Here is a 17,187-nt window from a genome sequence, read left to right as displayed (position 1 = left end):
CGGGGCGTCCCGGGACGTGCAGCGGCTGCAGGCACCTCCGCAGCGGCGGTAAGCGGCGAGAACGGTCGGGCGGGGCTCGGGGAAGGGGTGCGACGGCCCCAGAAAGGGGGTAAATCAAAATGTTTTGGCCCCGTCTGGTTACGCTGTGGAGCAGAATAGGTTGAGCTCCGCAGGTTGGCGTAGCCCCGGTTGAACGGGGCACGCAGACGGTGATGCGGAACCGACAGAGTCTGACCCCAGGGATTTAAATACTGGGTTTGGTATTCAAGCTCAATTTCATTTCTCGTTCCCCTTCGAAAGGCGCGGGGCGGGTAACGCGTTCTGTTCCTGAGCTGGTTCCCTTTCCGCGCCCGCAGGTCCGAGAAGCCCAACTGGGATTACCATGCGGAGATCCAGGCCTTCAGCCACCGGCTGCAGGAAAACTTCACTCTGGACCTTCTCAAGACTGCGTTTGTTAATCCCTGTTACATCGAAAGCGAAGAGACGAGGCGCCGGCAGCTGGGGCTGGACAAGGACGCGATCGCTCTTCAGCTCCAGGACAACACCGGACTTGCGGAGCGAGGGCTGCGCTTCGCCCGCGCTTACCTGGCGCAGTGCTTTGAAGGCGCCTACCCAGAGTTACCTGCAAAGGGCATAGAAGCACTTGTTAATTTTCTTACCAGTCAGGAACTTGTCTCTTATGTGGCTCAAAACCTGTCCGTACAGGACCTGGCGCTTTGCAGGGATTTTCCTGCCCCACCAGACGTGCTGCAGAGGACGTTCCTCGCCGTGATAGGAGCCCTGCTGGAAAGCAGTGGGCCCGAGAGAACCGGGATCTTTGTCAGGGTAGGTTCATTAAATGGTGGTTTGTACTCGGATGGTGAGAGATCCAGGGAGGCTGGGAAGAGTTTGACAATACCTGTAAGAAGACAATTTAACAGTGAGATATGTTGGGTTTTGGTGGTGGTCAGCTGGGGTTTTGGGGGTTGGGGATTTTAGTGGGGGATTTTTTCATTAAGAAGGCTGATCAAGTACATAAAATCATACACTTTTGGTTTATGATGGTGATATTTATATTTGCTGAAAGTTGCTAAGGGAAAGCATTATATTCCATGCACTATACTATCAGATAATGAAATTATTCCATGTGAGATTTCGTATGTCTTCAATTTTAAAAAACCCTGTTGTATATAAACAGGGATGAGTTCATAGTTTTGCATGTAGGAGTGCAAACCCCTGAAGATATTTCATACAGAAATATTTCTACTAAAATTCAGTGTGACAAAGTCGTTCTAGCAGCTATTGTTGTTTCAGTCATCCTTTTCACTTATTTTAGTTTTGCAATGGAGAAGTGTTTTTTAAAATGTTCTTTCTGATACAAAACCATTGAGAGGTGTCTAAGAGCAAGGAGCAGTTTACAGACAAGAGAGTGATCCAGGCAGGTAAAAGACTCATAGGTTTGCACGTTCCCTTGTATTGTCACAATTTCTCTGTTGTCACAGCTCCTCTCTCAGGCTGGAGCTGTCCCTTCCCTGGGTCTGGGGCTGACTTTGCCCTGGGCACACATCTGTCAGCGGCTAAACCACAATCAGAGACTCAAGCACTGGGATGGGGCACTGAGGCAGCTTTATCATTCATTTCTGCAATGAATTGCCTCTTCATACTGTGTTTTTATTAGGAGACACCAAAAACTCAAGCCATTAATTGTAACTTCTAAGTATTCTTGTTTAGGACTTTTTTATTCCCCAGCTGATTGGAAAAGACCTGTTCGAGATCTGGGAAGTTGTAAATCCTATGGGCTTACTGCTGGAAGAACTGACCAAGAGGAATATCTCTGCTCCAGAACCAAGAATTACCAGGCAGCTGGGAGTCAGCACAGTTCTGCCAGTCTACTTTGTTGGGTTGTACTGGTTAGTGCAATATTAATTTAAAGTTAAATGTGTTTAATTGGAGGAGAGGGGAGGAGGGAAGATGGTCTTTTACTTTTCTACTCGTGCTTTTCAGTCAAGTTGTTCCAGAAAAGAAACCTGATAGTAACTTCCATATAAAATGAGCCTTTTAAGCATTGGTCACAGCTCGCTGTGGTGATACATAAACAGTCTCTGATTAAGGGCTCCAAAGGCTAAATGGGGTGTACTAAAGAGCCTGGATGTGCTTTGGGTGACCTGACACAGGAACTTTGGGAACAGCCTAACCAGGTGGCTTTGGAGGGATGACAGCTGTATCCAGGGCTTAGGCAAGCATAAAGAGACATCAGGGGAGGTGAGATGACAGAGAGAATCATTTAAGTTCCAGAGAAGCCTTTTCATTTTCAAATCAGCAGCACTGTAAACTGGGCCACAGGAGTGTCTGTGTCCAGGCAAGATTTAGGAAGTGCCAGTTGTCCCTGGTGTGCTTATGTCAGGTGTGGTCAGTGCTTGTCCTGGTCTCTTTCCCAGGAGTGACATCGCTCCTGAGGGGCAGAACAGAACCCACATCACTGCTCCTTTCCTAAAGGAGCCGCAGGTAAACACGTGGGAAGGCTGCCTTAACTTGCTCTCCTTCACCCTGCTTTGGTTTCTATACCTTCTAAGATGTTTTTTATAAAAAGGAAAGGAACTTTGATTATTTCTCTTTTGCCATGTGTGATGTCCCTTCTCTGCTCTTATTTAGCGCCCATAGGTGTTTGTTAAACAGAGCTGAGCATGTAATTCATAACAGAGAGAGCTTCTCTGTCAGTCCTTTTGAAGCAGTTGGAAGTGCTTCCTTATCGGGGGGGAGAAAAGACAAAAGCATTTCAGTTCCTGCTTAAGCTAACCAGAGTAATGAGTTGGCATATTTTTATCAGGGCTAACAAATGGAATGCTTTAAAGAGTCAGTGCTGTGTTAGGAACCTAAATGAACAGTGTTGTTCTTCCAGGAAATGGACACATTTCTGATCTGTTTCCATTATTGAATATACAATCACCTTTGCAGGAAAGACCAACAGAAATGTTTCCATTTTGTGTATATAGAAATCGGTATTCACAGATGCTGGAGAATAAACCAGCCTGTTTTATTCACGGTACACAGCAGTCCTCAGGGTTTCATGATGGAAGTGGTTGTAATTTTGGTTTCTTTCCCCAAGTGATAAGAAGATCTTAGCTGAAGGCCCTGGTGAAACACTGCTGGCTGCAGAGGAGGAGGCTGCGCGCGTGGCACTGCGGAAGCTCTATGGATACACAGAGAACAGGAGACCATGGGATTACTCGAAACCCAGACAAGGATTGGCAGCTGAAAAGTCAATCAGCAGTAACTAGATGCTAAAAGACATTTCTGATTTATCTTAAAAATTGATGGCTTCCATGCTGAATATAGGTGTATTTGGAAAAGCAAAATACTGTTTGTTTTTCTGGTCTTCAGTGCTTGAAACTTCCAAATCAAATATGGTGTTAAATAAAGTCTTTTCCTTTTGCACAATGTTTAACGTTTGCGCATTTTTCTAAATGTAATGGAAGTGCCCTTATTCTGAATTTTTGCCTTTTGGCTGAGAAGTTTTTCTGTACATCACAGGAGATCATTTTTAGTGATGTTTAATAATGTGTGACAAAATCTCACTGTACAGAAAGAGGTTTCATGAGTGCTTCCTTAGAGGTTGTTTGGAGAGGACTGTTAATAAGCTGAGTTGAATTAACATATGCAACATCAGCCTTTGGATTGCATCTGGATTTGTGTGTCCTTAACCTTGTGAAAACATCAAGTGTGATGATGATCCTGACACTGTTGGGGATCCAAACTTCTGAGAGCTCACTGCTTTCCCAGAAATTTTATTTGCCATGCACATTGGTTTCTATTGTTGGAGCACACTCAGAGATTTTTAAAATTTCTAAAAATGCCTCTATTGCAAAATGAGAAATAAGTGAAAATAAGGATCATGAAGGCCTGAATGTAAAGAAATTGGAGAACATGATTTAATGATAGGCTGGAAGATAAGCTTTTTCTTTTTTCCTCCTTTTTCTCTTTTTGGTACTTATCCTGTTCAGTCCATATACTTTCATTTAAGCAGTCACATGACTGAAGTACTGGATTCAGTGAAATCAGTGTTTGTTTTGTTTGCAGCATCTGTAGCTGTTTTAATGTAATTCCAAATGAATGGAAAGACACGAATAACTCAGGTACCTGCATGATATTCCTGTTAAATGTCATAGAAACTCAGCATGTCTAACAGAGGGAAACAGATGTGTGAGAACTGTGGCTCTTTTGGAACAATTTTCTTTAAAAGTGAGTGAGAGTCTATTACAAACTGGATTGAGCCCTGCAAGGAAGAAGCTGGACGTAGGACAGTTGTTCAGGAAGTGTCTCCTGCTTCATCCCATCGTGAGCACTGATTGTAAAAGACACCAGGTAAATAAATGTGCCTTCACTAATAGGTGGGAGAAAATCAGGCAGGTGGCCATTCATCCAAGTTTGGTACTGCTGTGCATCGCAACACATCCTTTGCCTTTGGCCCACAAGATGGATTTAGGGAAGGACACTTGGCAGCTAAAGGTCCTGGCTGCAGCTGTGGCTGCTGGGTAGGTCTGTGCTGTGACAGTGAGTGCTGGCTCTGTCAACCCAATGGAAACAGATTTATTGGTGTTCTCAAGCAAAAGGAGTCTCCAGCACTCAGTGCCCTGCATCTTACCCAGTGTAAAACGCTGATGTGGCTGGAGAGCAGCGAGACCTTCCTGCTGCTTGTGGCATGGGAGGTCACACAAGTGAGAACTGGAATACAAAAAGGAGGGCAGAAAGATCAGCCCAGCATAATATATGCATAAAATTCCTTGTGTTAAGTGAAAAATTCCAGCTAGGCAATCTATTACCACTTACATAAGCAAAGCCAATAAGGTCACTAGATTCCAGGGGAATAATAGCAAAATGTGAAAAGATGGTAAAATTACTCATGCTATTTTTAGTTTTCAGATGAGGTTATTGCTCTTTACCTATTTTAAAAGGACAATAGTGAAGGTGGGGTCTTTTACAGCCAAAGTTGCCTACTATTTTTATATACATATTTATGTATTTTGAGATAGAGAAGTAAATTTCAGTCAGTTTACCTTTAAAAATAATTGAGATCTGTTTACTGTGTCTTTATAGTTTGGAATGTGGGCATAAGTCCTAGGAGAAGTGGATTACTGAATACTGTGCTGGTAAAAGCTGAGTGATACAAGATAAATCAATTTACTGTGTGGCACGTGTGGAATGTATTGAGATCAAATGGAAAGAGTTTGGGGACATGGAAAGAAAGGACTGGGTTTTTATAGAGGTGTGACTGAAAAAGGAGTTTTTATAAGAAAATGTGTCCTATATTCAAGTTTCTAAAGATCAGAAAAGTATTTCATATGGTATCTGTGCTTTAATTTCAGACACTCAACATATATTTCAGGATTTACAGCTGTACTAGTGGGATCATTTACATACTTCAGATTACTAACTTTTTTCCTTGTTTTTTGAATCAGTAGCCATAAATCGTATCTAAGTGATGTTAAAAGATTTGTAAGATCTACAGAAATCAGTATCTACAACATGTGGTGAAAATGGCAGCTCAGAAACATTGTTCATGAAATTCCATGGCAGTTTTGTCTGAAAAGTGCTTTTTGAGCTGCTTGCATTGGTGCTGAGTACAAGTGCATTTATGTCTCTCAGCGGTTGTTCCTTTCACAGTCACATTTTATTTATCTTTCAGAGAGACAGTAGATTGAGCAGAGTGTCAATAATGACTGACAGAAAGGAATCAGGACAGTTTATTCTTCCAACCCATTGAAGAGCTCAGTGATTATTGTTACAAAAACTACATTTGTAAACTCACTAAACAGTAGGAAAGGCTAGTAACCTAAACTTGCTTTTTCTCCAAATGTTAGATAAATCCAATGTGTGAATGGTCGTGGATTACTCTGTCATGTACATCCTTTGTCTTTTTTTTTTTTTTTAAGTGCTGTAGAAGTAATTTTATTTTGAGAAGGATAAGAGAAGTCCTATGCCATTGGTCCCAGCTAAGTAATTGGTGAAAAACTTCTTAATATGGTTTCATACACTGTTGTTAAGTTGCTTCTATTCTCAGTTTGTGCCTCTGCTCCTGTGTCTCAGCAGTTCAGTGATGTGACTGAGCACCCAGTTCTATCTCCTTGCTTCCAGCTGCAGCTTCTGGTTTCAGTAACCAAATATTTTGTTACAATTTTCTCTTAACAAAAAAAAAGTTCAGGAATAATTCTTAATTCTTACTGTGACTTAAAGGCAGGAGATGAAAACACAATCATTTCATAGTTACCTCTGTGGTAATTCAGAGTTTGAAATTGCTGGTGAAAAGTCAAAGCTTTTACTGGTTTATGACATTTATTTTTTATTTCTTATAATAATCTCTTGTGTTTTATCATAAATCAAAAACTTAAATGAGATGCTCTGGTGTTATGCTGCTATACAAAGCCATGAAGAATTCAAAACATCAAAAGATGTGTTGTCGTGTTTTGCAGGGCAGAGGGAGGGGATGATGCAGTACAGACATTAGAAGAGCCCTACTTTTTCCTTGTCCTTAACTTCACTGAGTGCTATAGTAACTTGAAAGAGGCTCTGAACTATTTGGGTTCTCTTACATCAGAGCTTTGAAGTTTAATATTGAGAGATGCATTTAGTGTCGAGAAGCAAACACTTCTCAACAAGAACAGATCAGTTTTATCTTTCCAAATCGATTCCCCAGATGTAATAGCACTAGTTTTGCATGTTTCCCGTTTCAGCTTGCCTAAGAAATTAAAGATCCAGTGCCCACCAGTTGGTCAGTAAATAGCCCCTGTTGTAGTATGAGGCTGCAGAGTGGGAACAGCTGCTCTGTGTGACAGTCAGAGCATTATTGAAGGCCCTTGGTGATTCCTAAATCACAGGCACACTGCAATGCAGCTCTTCGTGGTGCACATAAAAACTGGGCTGTTCTTCTTTGGAAAAGGGTAACTCTAGGGAGAAGGTAAATATCATCATCCTTTTCTGGTTTTGTGTAATAAGTGTGATGTTTCTGCCAGTCAGTGGCAGCTGTGCTGGGGACCGTGCTCTTGAACGTACAGGTTTATATTAAAACATGTTAATTTTGGACACATTAAATCTTTTGCTCCTGTTGCTCCAGGTGGGGACAATTACAGAACCTCACTTTTCTGATATGGAAATTAAAATTTATGCTTTACCTCTGAAAGTTTTCATTGCCAGTCATGCTCACTTGTGCTTTATCAGAAGAAATTTTTATTTTATTGATGTAGAGGAATTTTGCATTTAATTCCAATGAGATTAAAATTTCATTGAGTTTTGAACATGCTTGAGAGCTCCCCTTTAAGGGGCATCTCAATAGCTCTGCAGTCCTGTGTTTACCCTTAATTAGTCTGGGATGCTTACGTAAATCAGAGCAACATTTGTTTCTCTAACTTGAGTAACATTTTTAGATTAAGTGTTACCTGACCTTTTTAGTTTAGTCCTGAAAGCACTCTTTTGGTTTAAAGCACCAAATTTTGTTACTTTATATAGGAAACCAAAATTAATGCATCAGAAGGTAGGCAGGTCTATTAAAACTGTAATTTTCCATAGTAATTTAAATAACCTGGCCAATGTTTACATAGCATTTCTGAATACTAAAAATACGCAACTTGCAGAAAAAGGTTCTAAAAAATGTTTTGATATCTGCCTTCAAACTTGACACTGTTTAATGCAAGTTGTTTCAGTAGACAATGGTGAGCTGTAGTCCTTTGCTCCTGGCAAGAGATTCCATAGTTTCATGATTCCCACATATTTTGCCAAATATTGAATCAAATTGTCAGTTTGTCAATGCCAGTGTATTTGTGGCTTTTTGTAGGCTGTACCGTGCACTTGGGTGGGGAGGAAAAGTGCCCCTGGCAATTTTTCAGCCTTAGAGAAGGGAGAAAATAAATACTTTTGACTGGTACAGGAGATCACTTTCTGAAGTTATTAAGTTTGGAAGTTTTAAAATGTTTGACTCTCGCTTATTTGACCATTTCTAGAGAATGATGCCGCATAGCAGGTAGTAAAGGAGGATAGACCCACTGCCACGTTGAGACAGTAGTTTTGTGGGGACATATCCAGATTTGGGATGAATATCTCTGAAGTAATGCAGGGGATATTGCCAGGTCAAACAATTAAGCCAAGTGGAATAAAAAATCAGTGTGCTTTCCTCGAGGCTGAAGGAAACATATGGGTGGAGCACCACTGCCACATTACACCTAAAGCTATGAGAGAAAATTCAGAGTAATTGGAGTTCAAAGATAGCATTCTGAAACCTGTTCTTGTGGAGTATTTCCTTCACAGAGACAGTTCTGCAAAATTAAGAAAATACTGTTGAAACTAAGGAAGTGTCACATATTTCCTTCACAGAGACAGTTCTGCAAAATTAATACTGTTGAAACTAAGGAAGTGTCACGGGGTTAGTCATGTAAGAGGAGGATTAACCAGGGGAAGCATTCCCACCACCAAAGGGCAAGGATTTGTCTAAAAGTTCTGGCTTGGTTATAAAAAGAATCCAGTTACTTTAGTGGTTATTTCAGTAGAACTAGGAGGCACAGCTTTATCCTCTAAGTTACTGGCAAAAGTGTCGGTGCTTAGGATGACAACATAACAAAACAATTTGAGAAAATAATTCCAACATCAGAGAATGTTTAAGAAGGAAAGGAATCCAGAGAGAAAATAGCTTCATTAGTTGAGATTGTTGAATGTTAATGGAAATTATTCTCTTTAATTTCAAGTGATGGGGACTGGAAATGTTTATAAATTTTTTTTTTTATAGTCCATCAGTAAAAATACTGTTGCCTAATCTAAAAGTGTGTCTGAAGGTTTCCTATTCCATTACACCGACCTTCTGATTGAGTAATGATGGTGGCAGTGAGCTTGGGAGAGCTACTTTGATAATTTGATTAGGCTTTCATTACTAGGGAGCTGATGGGTTTAGATTTGAATGATTCCCCTGTCATTTTCTGTTTATAATATCAGAGTACAGTTCAGTTTTCTTTCATGTTTCTTTTGCAGTAGAAATATATGTTAAATATTTCATTTCTGTCTCAAATATCATGTGATGCTATTTCAGCATATTTTCATGGCAGTTTTCAACAACCTGTGGCCACCAGGCAATGAGAAAACAATTGGAGAAGAAAAAAAAAAAGGATGACATTCATATTGACACTTAGCAGATTCCCCCATGGCAATTCATTATTGCTTCTACTGCTCCTCTGAATACTTTAGAATGAACTTAGATGCCCACACCCCCCCAGTTTCACTTCAAGACCCCCAGAGTTGCACATTTTTTTCCCAGCTGCCCTGACAGTATCCTGTGACTTCAGGCACAATGTCCAAGTGAGGTTTGTGAGGATTTCCTTGATTCAGGCTGTGTGCTGCATGACCAGCAGGCAGGCTGCTGAAGTTCATGGAAATCTAGACCAGTAACAAACTGTTGATTATTCCCAGGTTTCAGAATTAGGCCATTTATTTCATGGTTTATTTCTTTGAAAGTTTCTTGTTGAATTTATTAGTTCCTAATTGCTTATTTCAACTGCCCACTGCAAGCTTGGCTGTAAGATCAAGTGTTTAGGATCATGGATCAGGTTGAATTTGGTTGATCTCATATATAAAACCAGGCTATTTAAAAATAAGTTTGAACTTTTTTGTTGTTGTTGATTGGAGTACTATACTCATCATTTCCTAGTAACCAAAAACATCAGGGATTAGATGATAACAACAAAAATAATAAAATTTGATAAAATTTGGAATAAGCTTCAAAATTTTCCTTTAGAGAAAAACTCCCCTTGTTGCAGAAAGGATTTGTTGCTAGTGACAGTATACACCGCTGAGTTATCCAACTCTTACTAGATAGTTTTTGAAACCTGCAAGGAATAATTTTATGCTTCAAGATAATTTCCAGTTTTGAAGCCTAACAATACATCATTTAACATGAAGATGTCATTCCAAAGAGCTGTGACAAATGCTTATTTGGATTTCATTATACAAGGGGATGACACTGGCTGTCGAGAGGACCGAGGGCAATTGTGGGCGTTGCCTGGCAATGCTGAGAGACTGCAGCAAAGAAACGAAACACGTGGTGCTTCAGAGCAAAGCTGAGACTGCAGAGAGTACTCTGAACATTCACTGACTGTTTCTAATGAGAAAATACAGAAAGAACTAAGCCTTTTGGCAGGTGGGTTTGAACTGTGATCTCTGTCCAGGAGTGTAAAATGAGTTTACCCTGGCAAATGCTTAGGTCAGTATCAGTGGAAACTTTTCAGTAATTACTATGAAACCTTTCTGTGTTAATTGTTCCTTTGCTTAAATTGGTTTGGTTTTGAATGATTACACTCCTAATCAGCAAAGTTGTAGTGTGCAGCCATGCACAAAGCTCCTCCATCTCCTCTATCTCCTTCCTGCACGTGTCCCCATGGCAGCTGGGCAGATATCTGTGGGCACAGAGGGATGTGCAGGGAGGGGACAAGAACCTGAAGGTTTCAGAGCAGTATTTGTAAGCTGGCTATGAATACATCAAACCAGAACAACTGGAAAGCTGGACCTTAATTAATAAATCACTGGGGGGTCTGAAACAGCCACATACAAAGAGGAGCAGGATGTGAAACCTCTGTGTATTCATAAAGTGGATCTTGATAATTCAGGAAAGCTGGGGTGAACTGAGAAGAGAGATCTAAAAACATGATACTAACAGGGTTACAAACTCTAACAATTACAAGAGACTTGATTAAAAATCCTACTTTGTAAGAAATAATATGCTTCCCTAACAGCTTCTGTAATACTTCTGTATCCATATTTGTGATGATTTATTAACTGTCAGGTTCCTTCTCCCTATCAATTTTCCTTATGCATGGTAGCCTAGAGGACCTTGTTAGTGGGGTTTTTTTCCATTTGTATAAAATCTCTTGCACATCAGGGGTGTATTTCTCAAATTCCTGTGTTTATGTCAGTAAGACACTGCTATTTCTGCTGCTGTTATCCCAAATTTTTCATTCACTGTGCTGTTTCAGAGTATTTATTAATTCTCTTGCTCATCCACAAACCAAAACAAGGTTTTGTTCTGTTCAGGCTGCAATGGTGTTCTGAACACTTACTCTTTTCCCATTTCCAAAACACAGTACACGGAATATTACTATGCACAACATGCTTTATTTATTCATTTGTTTCTGGTGGTTGTTTTGTTTTGTTGTTGGATTTTTGTTGTGTTGTTTTTTGGATCTTTTTAAAAATTTTTTTAACCATGTAACTAGTAAATATTAAATACTCCGGTCATATAATGAAAAATGTTTCTTTTTCATGTCAAGTCATTTTGGTTAAGTCACATGAAGATACACATTTCTCTTTTTTATCTCCTATTTAAAAAAGAGTTTTTCTAATTGATAAATGCTTTCAAAATCAACCTTCTCAGTGAAATTCTCACACATTGTATCCAAGAGACATGTCTGTCATTGCCACTTCACCAGAGAATGCATTCTTGAAAGAAATCTTCATTTTGTACCAGCTGTTTGTAACTACAAGTATGGCTTGCAGTGTTAAAAACAGTTCAAGGCAAGACACTGCAGATGCTCTTGCTGTACAGGAGAAGGTACAAGAGGCCTGAATGTCAGGGGATTCATTTTTCTTCTTAAACTAGTTATTCTAAACAATTTGAAGGTTTCTTTTTGTACTTCGGAAGAAAATGACATGGAGAGAATGTGCTAAACCATTTCTAGGTTTAGCATTATTTTTCCCATGTATGGATTGAGATTAGGCTTCTCCTGCAGAAAACCTCCCCCAAGAGGGTATTTGTAGCTACCAGGGATTATCCATATCCACTCACTGCAATTGCAGGAGCCGGTGCTACATTCTCTGGGGGATCTTTCTGTCTGTCGTGAATCTTGTTAGTGCTTTTACTTTTATCTGTTAATGCTCCCAATCCTAAAGCCCTTCTCACTGCAGTTTGAACAAGACAAATTCTCAAAGATTAATGGAAAAAATCTTGGTGACAACATCTCAGATTTTAAACAGAGAAACATTACACTAAAGGTCATAGAATCTGGTTTCTTTTGGTAGTTGTCCACTGAAATATTTTCTTTCAGAAACAGGGTGACTGAAAAACTTAATTTTCCTATATTCACATGACATAGAATATCTTCTGTATTCTTCCATTTGAATGTCTAACATCTAAAAGCTCTATTTCCTAAATTTCCCTCTTTTGTTATGTCCATCTCCATTGCTTTCCTCAAAGATACTGTTCTTCTTCATCCCATTTTGAGTCCAAATGAATGTTTCCTTGATGTTTAGCTATTCTGACACTTGTTATATTCATTGATTTGTGCAGTGGAGTGTACAAAACCTTGTTCATTAGGCAAGATTCAAACATTACTACATTGGAGTCACTGATTTACAATGTCAGTGTTTCAGATCATGCAGTGCATTACAGGTATTTCATAACTTGTCTTGGCAACTGTGACTCATTACACCTTTTTTCTTTCTTTTTGTCCTTTTTCATTCTTTATATAATCAGGTTGCCTTAGAGAATTAGAAAGTTATGGACCTGTTTTCTAGATTCCAGTTGTAGACACTCCTTCAGGATTACCACAAGCACTGAAAGATGTCTGCTCAAAACAGTTAGTTCTACTCTAGTGTTCTCCAAATCAGCCCTCAAGTGATGTTTATTAAAATAAATAAAATTCTAGGGAAGTATGAAGGAGTATATGTGAGTTTTATAAAGTGTGGGAAAATAAAAGAACACTGGCTGAATATGCTATTTCTCCTATCTACTTTAATATTCTTTCCATCACTGAAGATACTTGTGAAATTACCTGTAATTCTTTTTGCCCAATCTAAGGCACTTCTAAGACAGCACAAACCAATAGCAGTTTCCACAAATTAGACTGACTAATCAATAATTTAGATTCATTAGTGTAAAGGAACAAAGGCTTCTCTTCACTCCTATGGGAGCTTTAGAGAAAACAGGCAGGAAATGCTCATCATCAAGTGGAAAAGGTACTGAAGAATCGAACTTCAAAATACACTGGGCTTTAAATAAAAATCTCACTTATACATCAAGAAATATCTTAAGTTTTTAAACTTTAATGTGAAAATGAAGTTGTTCCTGCTCAGAGAGCATTTCCTGGTTCAGTACTTTATGTAGCCAAATACTACAGAAGCTGTTGGGGTTTAGATGTCTGTTTAGATTCTCTATCTCCCTCTTCTAATTTAGAACCAAAAGTTAAGAGTTGAACTATCTTTTCACCATCGAGTTATGTCTTTCACATGTTTGTCTCCTAAAGTTGGGGTTTTTTGCATCCTTCTCAGTTTGTTCATATCAGTTCCACAACTTCTTTCTTCTACCCATGGACTCTAGGCTGCCTTGTGTATTGCTAACATTCCTGTGGGATGTTCCAGCAAAAGTAAAATATTATATGACTTACCACTATATTTCCATTGCTGTTATAGGACCAAATATGAATATATTCACTCTGTGGTTTAAAGGGTTCCACTCTCCTCTAGCATGTTCCTCTGAAAGGATGCATGAAACAATCATTTGACCAAAACTTCTGTGACAGTTTACAAAGCATCATTCAACTACAAGGTCTTATAGATTAATGATAAACCAATACAAAAAAAATCAGTAATAGAAACATTGGCACAAACTCTAAAAATAAATGTACTGCAAAGATGAACTTAAAAATTAAATGCATTCACCTTGCATACAAGATATTCCTATTCCAAGATATTCCTATTCCAAGATATTTTGCCTTCACTGCAACTGTATATAAGCATGTTCTTTCTACTACCTAGTCTGTGATTACAAACTGGACTGTGATCTTGTGCACTTAAGGCATGATGGAAATTCAAGAACTGTGTCAAATAAAGGGGCAAGGTTGAAATACTGATAATCTTTCAACATCACTGGCCAATCTAGAAAGCAGGAAGAGAATCATACGGTGACTGAAAATCATTTCCTACCCCATATTACTCCAAATGAATTAGGTGTGTGTCACACAAATAAAACATGACATTAAAAAAATACAGACCACTAACTTGTTCATTACAAAAATCCCAAGATTATGTGACTGTGCCTTTCTCTTTATTGTGAGGCCAGTTTCTTATTCACAGCTATTAAGGGTAAGAGCAGGGCTTTCCACCATTTACCTTTTTTTACTGTGTTAATGTCATCGCAGTGGGTGGGAAATGTCCAAGGGAAATGGCATTGCAAGTAAAGATAATGTTGTAATTCAATCATATTTGTCTGACAATTTTCTTGCATTAAATTGTCCAGATTTAAATAACTGTCAACAGGCAGTATGACTTATATAATCACTACTATGACTTTCTCCTGTTCTGATCTCTTACCAAAATGTATCTATTCATTAATAAAAAGCTACTGCTTGAATAAGGCCAGGCACAGACACACTAATTTATGCTCAGAGGATTGAATAGCACATATCAGTGAACGTTCTGGCTGTGTTCTTTCCTAGTATTTTCAGAAAACCCTTCCTATACAAACATTGAGGTAGCAGTTTACCACCGAGCCGATATACCTAATCCCAGGATTAATTCTGTATGCCCATCAGTGGTGAAGCAAGATGGATTTAATAGCCCATTAGCCTTTCAGCATGATAATTTTCACGTCACTTATCCTGCTGGGTTAATTGCTTTAAAGTGGATATTATTGACCTCAATCTTAGAGCAAACAGAGAACATCTTATTCATCTCCCAAATGTACATTCTTAGACTCTTGTTTCTTTTGGTCCTGACAATAAATGCCTTAGATTATGTGTTTGTATATTATAATTTATACCCTATTGGCCCATATTTAAGAACATACCGAAGCAACGCCTCTCAGCTATTATTAACCACGACTGGAATATTAAATTCTGTTTCTTATGTAAAGAGAAATGTTGCAAGCATAAAAAAACAATTGTTTTACCTCTTGTTAAGAAATTAATTTTAATGTTAAAAGCTGTAGCAGGTGCAGCAGGGATTAAGCACTTTTGGAATAAACAGCTGGCCAGTATATTTCCAACTGCAGAAGTCTGGTCATTAGAAGGAGAGAATGAAGAACAAATTTGGACAGAGAAGCTGCAGGAAAGGAAATTTGGGTTCTAGGGTAGAGAAACAGAAAATTATATAAAGAAAAAGAAAATCAATGAGTAAAATTGAAGAGTAGAGTTTTTGTTCATGTGTATTATTTGTGGATTTTTCCTTTAGTGATTTAGAGAAAACACAGGCCAGCTGCTTTGAGGGAATTAATGCTAGCTGTGAGCAGCAAAAAAATAAAAAAAGCAGGAGCGGAAGAGGAGCACAAGTTATGTTATTGTTTGAGGGGAGGTGAAACAGGGCTGGAAGTTACTGTAGCCCTGTAGTTTTTAGATCTGTATATGTCAACAGTGTTACACATACAGGTATACATAGGTCCTTGGATTCCTTATGCACTGATTCCTATGGGAAACAGGAGGGTAAGATTTAGGTACTTGGTTGTAGGAACCCAAGGTTTGGAGCAGGTGTGCCCACAGACTCTGGAAGAACCCAAATCCCACAGATCTCATTTGTAACATGGTGTTTCCCCACACACTCCTGAAGTCTCGTTCTGTAGTTTCCTGGGGTAAATTTGCTTTATAATATACAGAATGGGGAGGCTTGGTGTTTACAAAAAGGGGTTTCTAAACCACATCAATGTTAACATAGGTAATTTATCCACCAGTGTAAGCCTGTCTTGGTTACAAGATAGCCTACAGGCTTATCAAACGCCAGAATAATGGCAGAACAGTTTCTTCACAAAAAAAATTGGAGCCTTAAGGTTCCTACTGAACTTTCTGACTGACTTAAACAGTGCTAGGATTTTCCCTGGGAGCTCAGTTCTACATTTTACTGACAATGACAATGTCAATGACAGTGATGTCGTTTTTATTAGCAGCTGTTCCTGTGTGACATTCACGTGAGTACAGTCCTGACACGAGCAGTCGAAGCTGCATGTTCCTGTTTCAGTTACAAACCACCTTTGACTCTGGTTGAAACAAAACCTGACTGCATGTAGCAACTCTCTGCTGCAGCAGGTGCGTGGCCAATCACTGCTCTGCAAAGGATTTTCCAGGAAAAAAAATAACTTGTTTTTTAACCTTCAGGGTTTTTTTCTAAATTTAGGTCATCTGCTTTAGGTCATTTAGGTCATTGGCAAAGGTACAATGTTAGCATGTTCCATAAAAGGCAAAATAAATGAAACCTTCTGAATAACAAGAATATCAACATTTCATAGAGAAGTGAAAAATTAGAGGAAGCAGTGAGAATTTGGTCCTTATAAGACAGGAAATATTTCCTGTTTACTCTTAAGAATGTTATTTAAGCATTGGTGATTATTTAGTGATGTTTATGTTTCACTATTAACAGCTCCTGCCACCCATACTAGGAAAAAAATTAGAGTATTGCCTTCTGTGTTTAAAACTCAAGAACTGGTTGATCAGCTCATGTGAATTAGCACATCCAGGGAAATCAGAAGAGGAAGGACAGATTACTGATGCTGAACACCTAGTCCTAGATTTTTAAACTAAAACTATGAGGAAAATACAGTGGATCAGATCTTGCTCCTATGTGTACTGATGTCAGGGGCACAAAACTTGACCCTAAATACATTGCATTGGGAATCATTAAACCTTAAAAGATTTTAATCATACATAGTATTGCTGGGGCATTTTGTAAATGAAATCACTAAAATATAAAGCACGTTGACTTTTTTTTTTTTTTTTTCACATTGATTTTGCACACTGTTGAGAAGTATTCCTTTAGGCAGCTTTGTGTGGAAAAACACGTATTTTGTGGATCAGGGGCTGATTGGGATTTCCTCTCGGGTACCAGATGGACGTGACTCCTAGCTCTGCTCTCACCCCTGATGGGGGAGCGGCCAGCCTGGCACCAAATTCCCAGAGGGAAACTGCATTTCTCGCCTCCGTCCCGAGAAAGCCACCCGTGAGGGTGTTCTCACAAATCCCGCTGCTTGCTGCAATCGGCACTGACGATCCTCACGGAACCCGGAGCACCTCGCTGCCACCAGCCCGTGCCCTGGATCATGCCCGCCGCCAGGACCCCCGGGCACCCTCTCTGGGAGCGGGAGGAAAGGCCCCGACGGGACCGGGAGCGCCTCCGTTCTCGCCACGCTCCGTGACTGAATTTCCAGACTTTAGGGACACAGAGGGACACCGGCAGCGCTGGGGCGGGGGCGAGCGGGTGGTC

At 39.5% G+C, this 17,187-nt stretch overlaps 1 protein-coding gene across 1 annotated transcript; it reads left to right on the top strand.

Moving 5' to 3' along the window:
- Window positions 1-4: 4 nt before the first annotated feature.
- Window positions 5-3,421, top strand: MRPL44 (mitochondrial ribosomal protein L44; the record flags this gene model as incomplete). Its single annotated transcript, XM_008644164.2, has 4 exons — window positions 5-48; window positions 357-825; window positions 1,711-1,889; window positions 3,086-3,421. Coding segments are annotated over 4 exons (864 nt in total), but the record flags the coding sequence as incomplete, so codon positions are not given.
- Window positions 3,422-17,187: the final 13,766 nt, after the last annotated feature.

This window comes from Corvus brachyrhynchos, unplaced genomic scaffold (genome assembly GCF_000691975.1).
Source record: "Corvus brachyrhynchos isolate BGI_N302 unplaced genomic scaffold, ASM69197v1 scaffold221, whole genome shotgun sequence".
Classification (NCBI taxonomy): Eukaryota; Metazoa; Chordata; class Aves; order Passeriformes; family Corvidae; genus Corvus; species Corvus brachyrhynchos.
The sequence above is the reverse complement of the archived record's forward strand: the minus strand, read 5'-3'. Positions and strand labels throughout refer to the sequence as shown.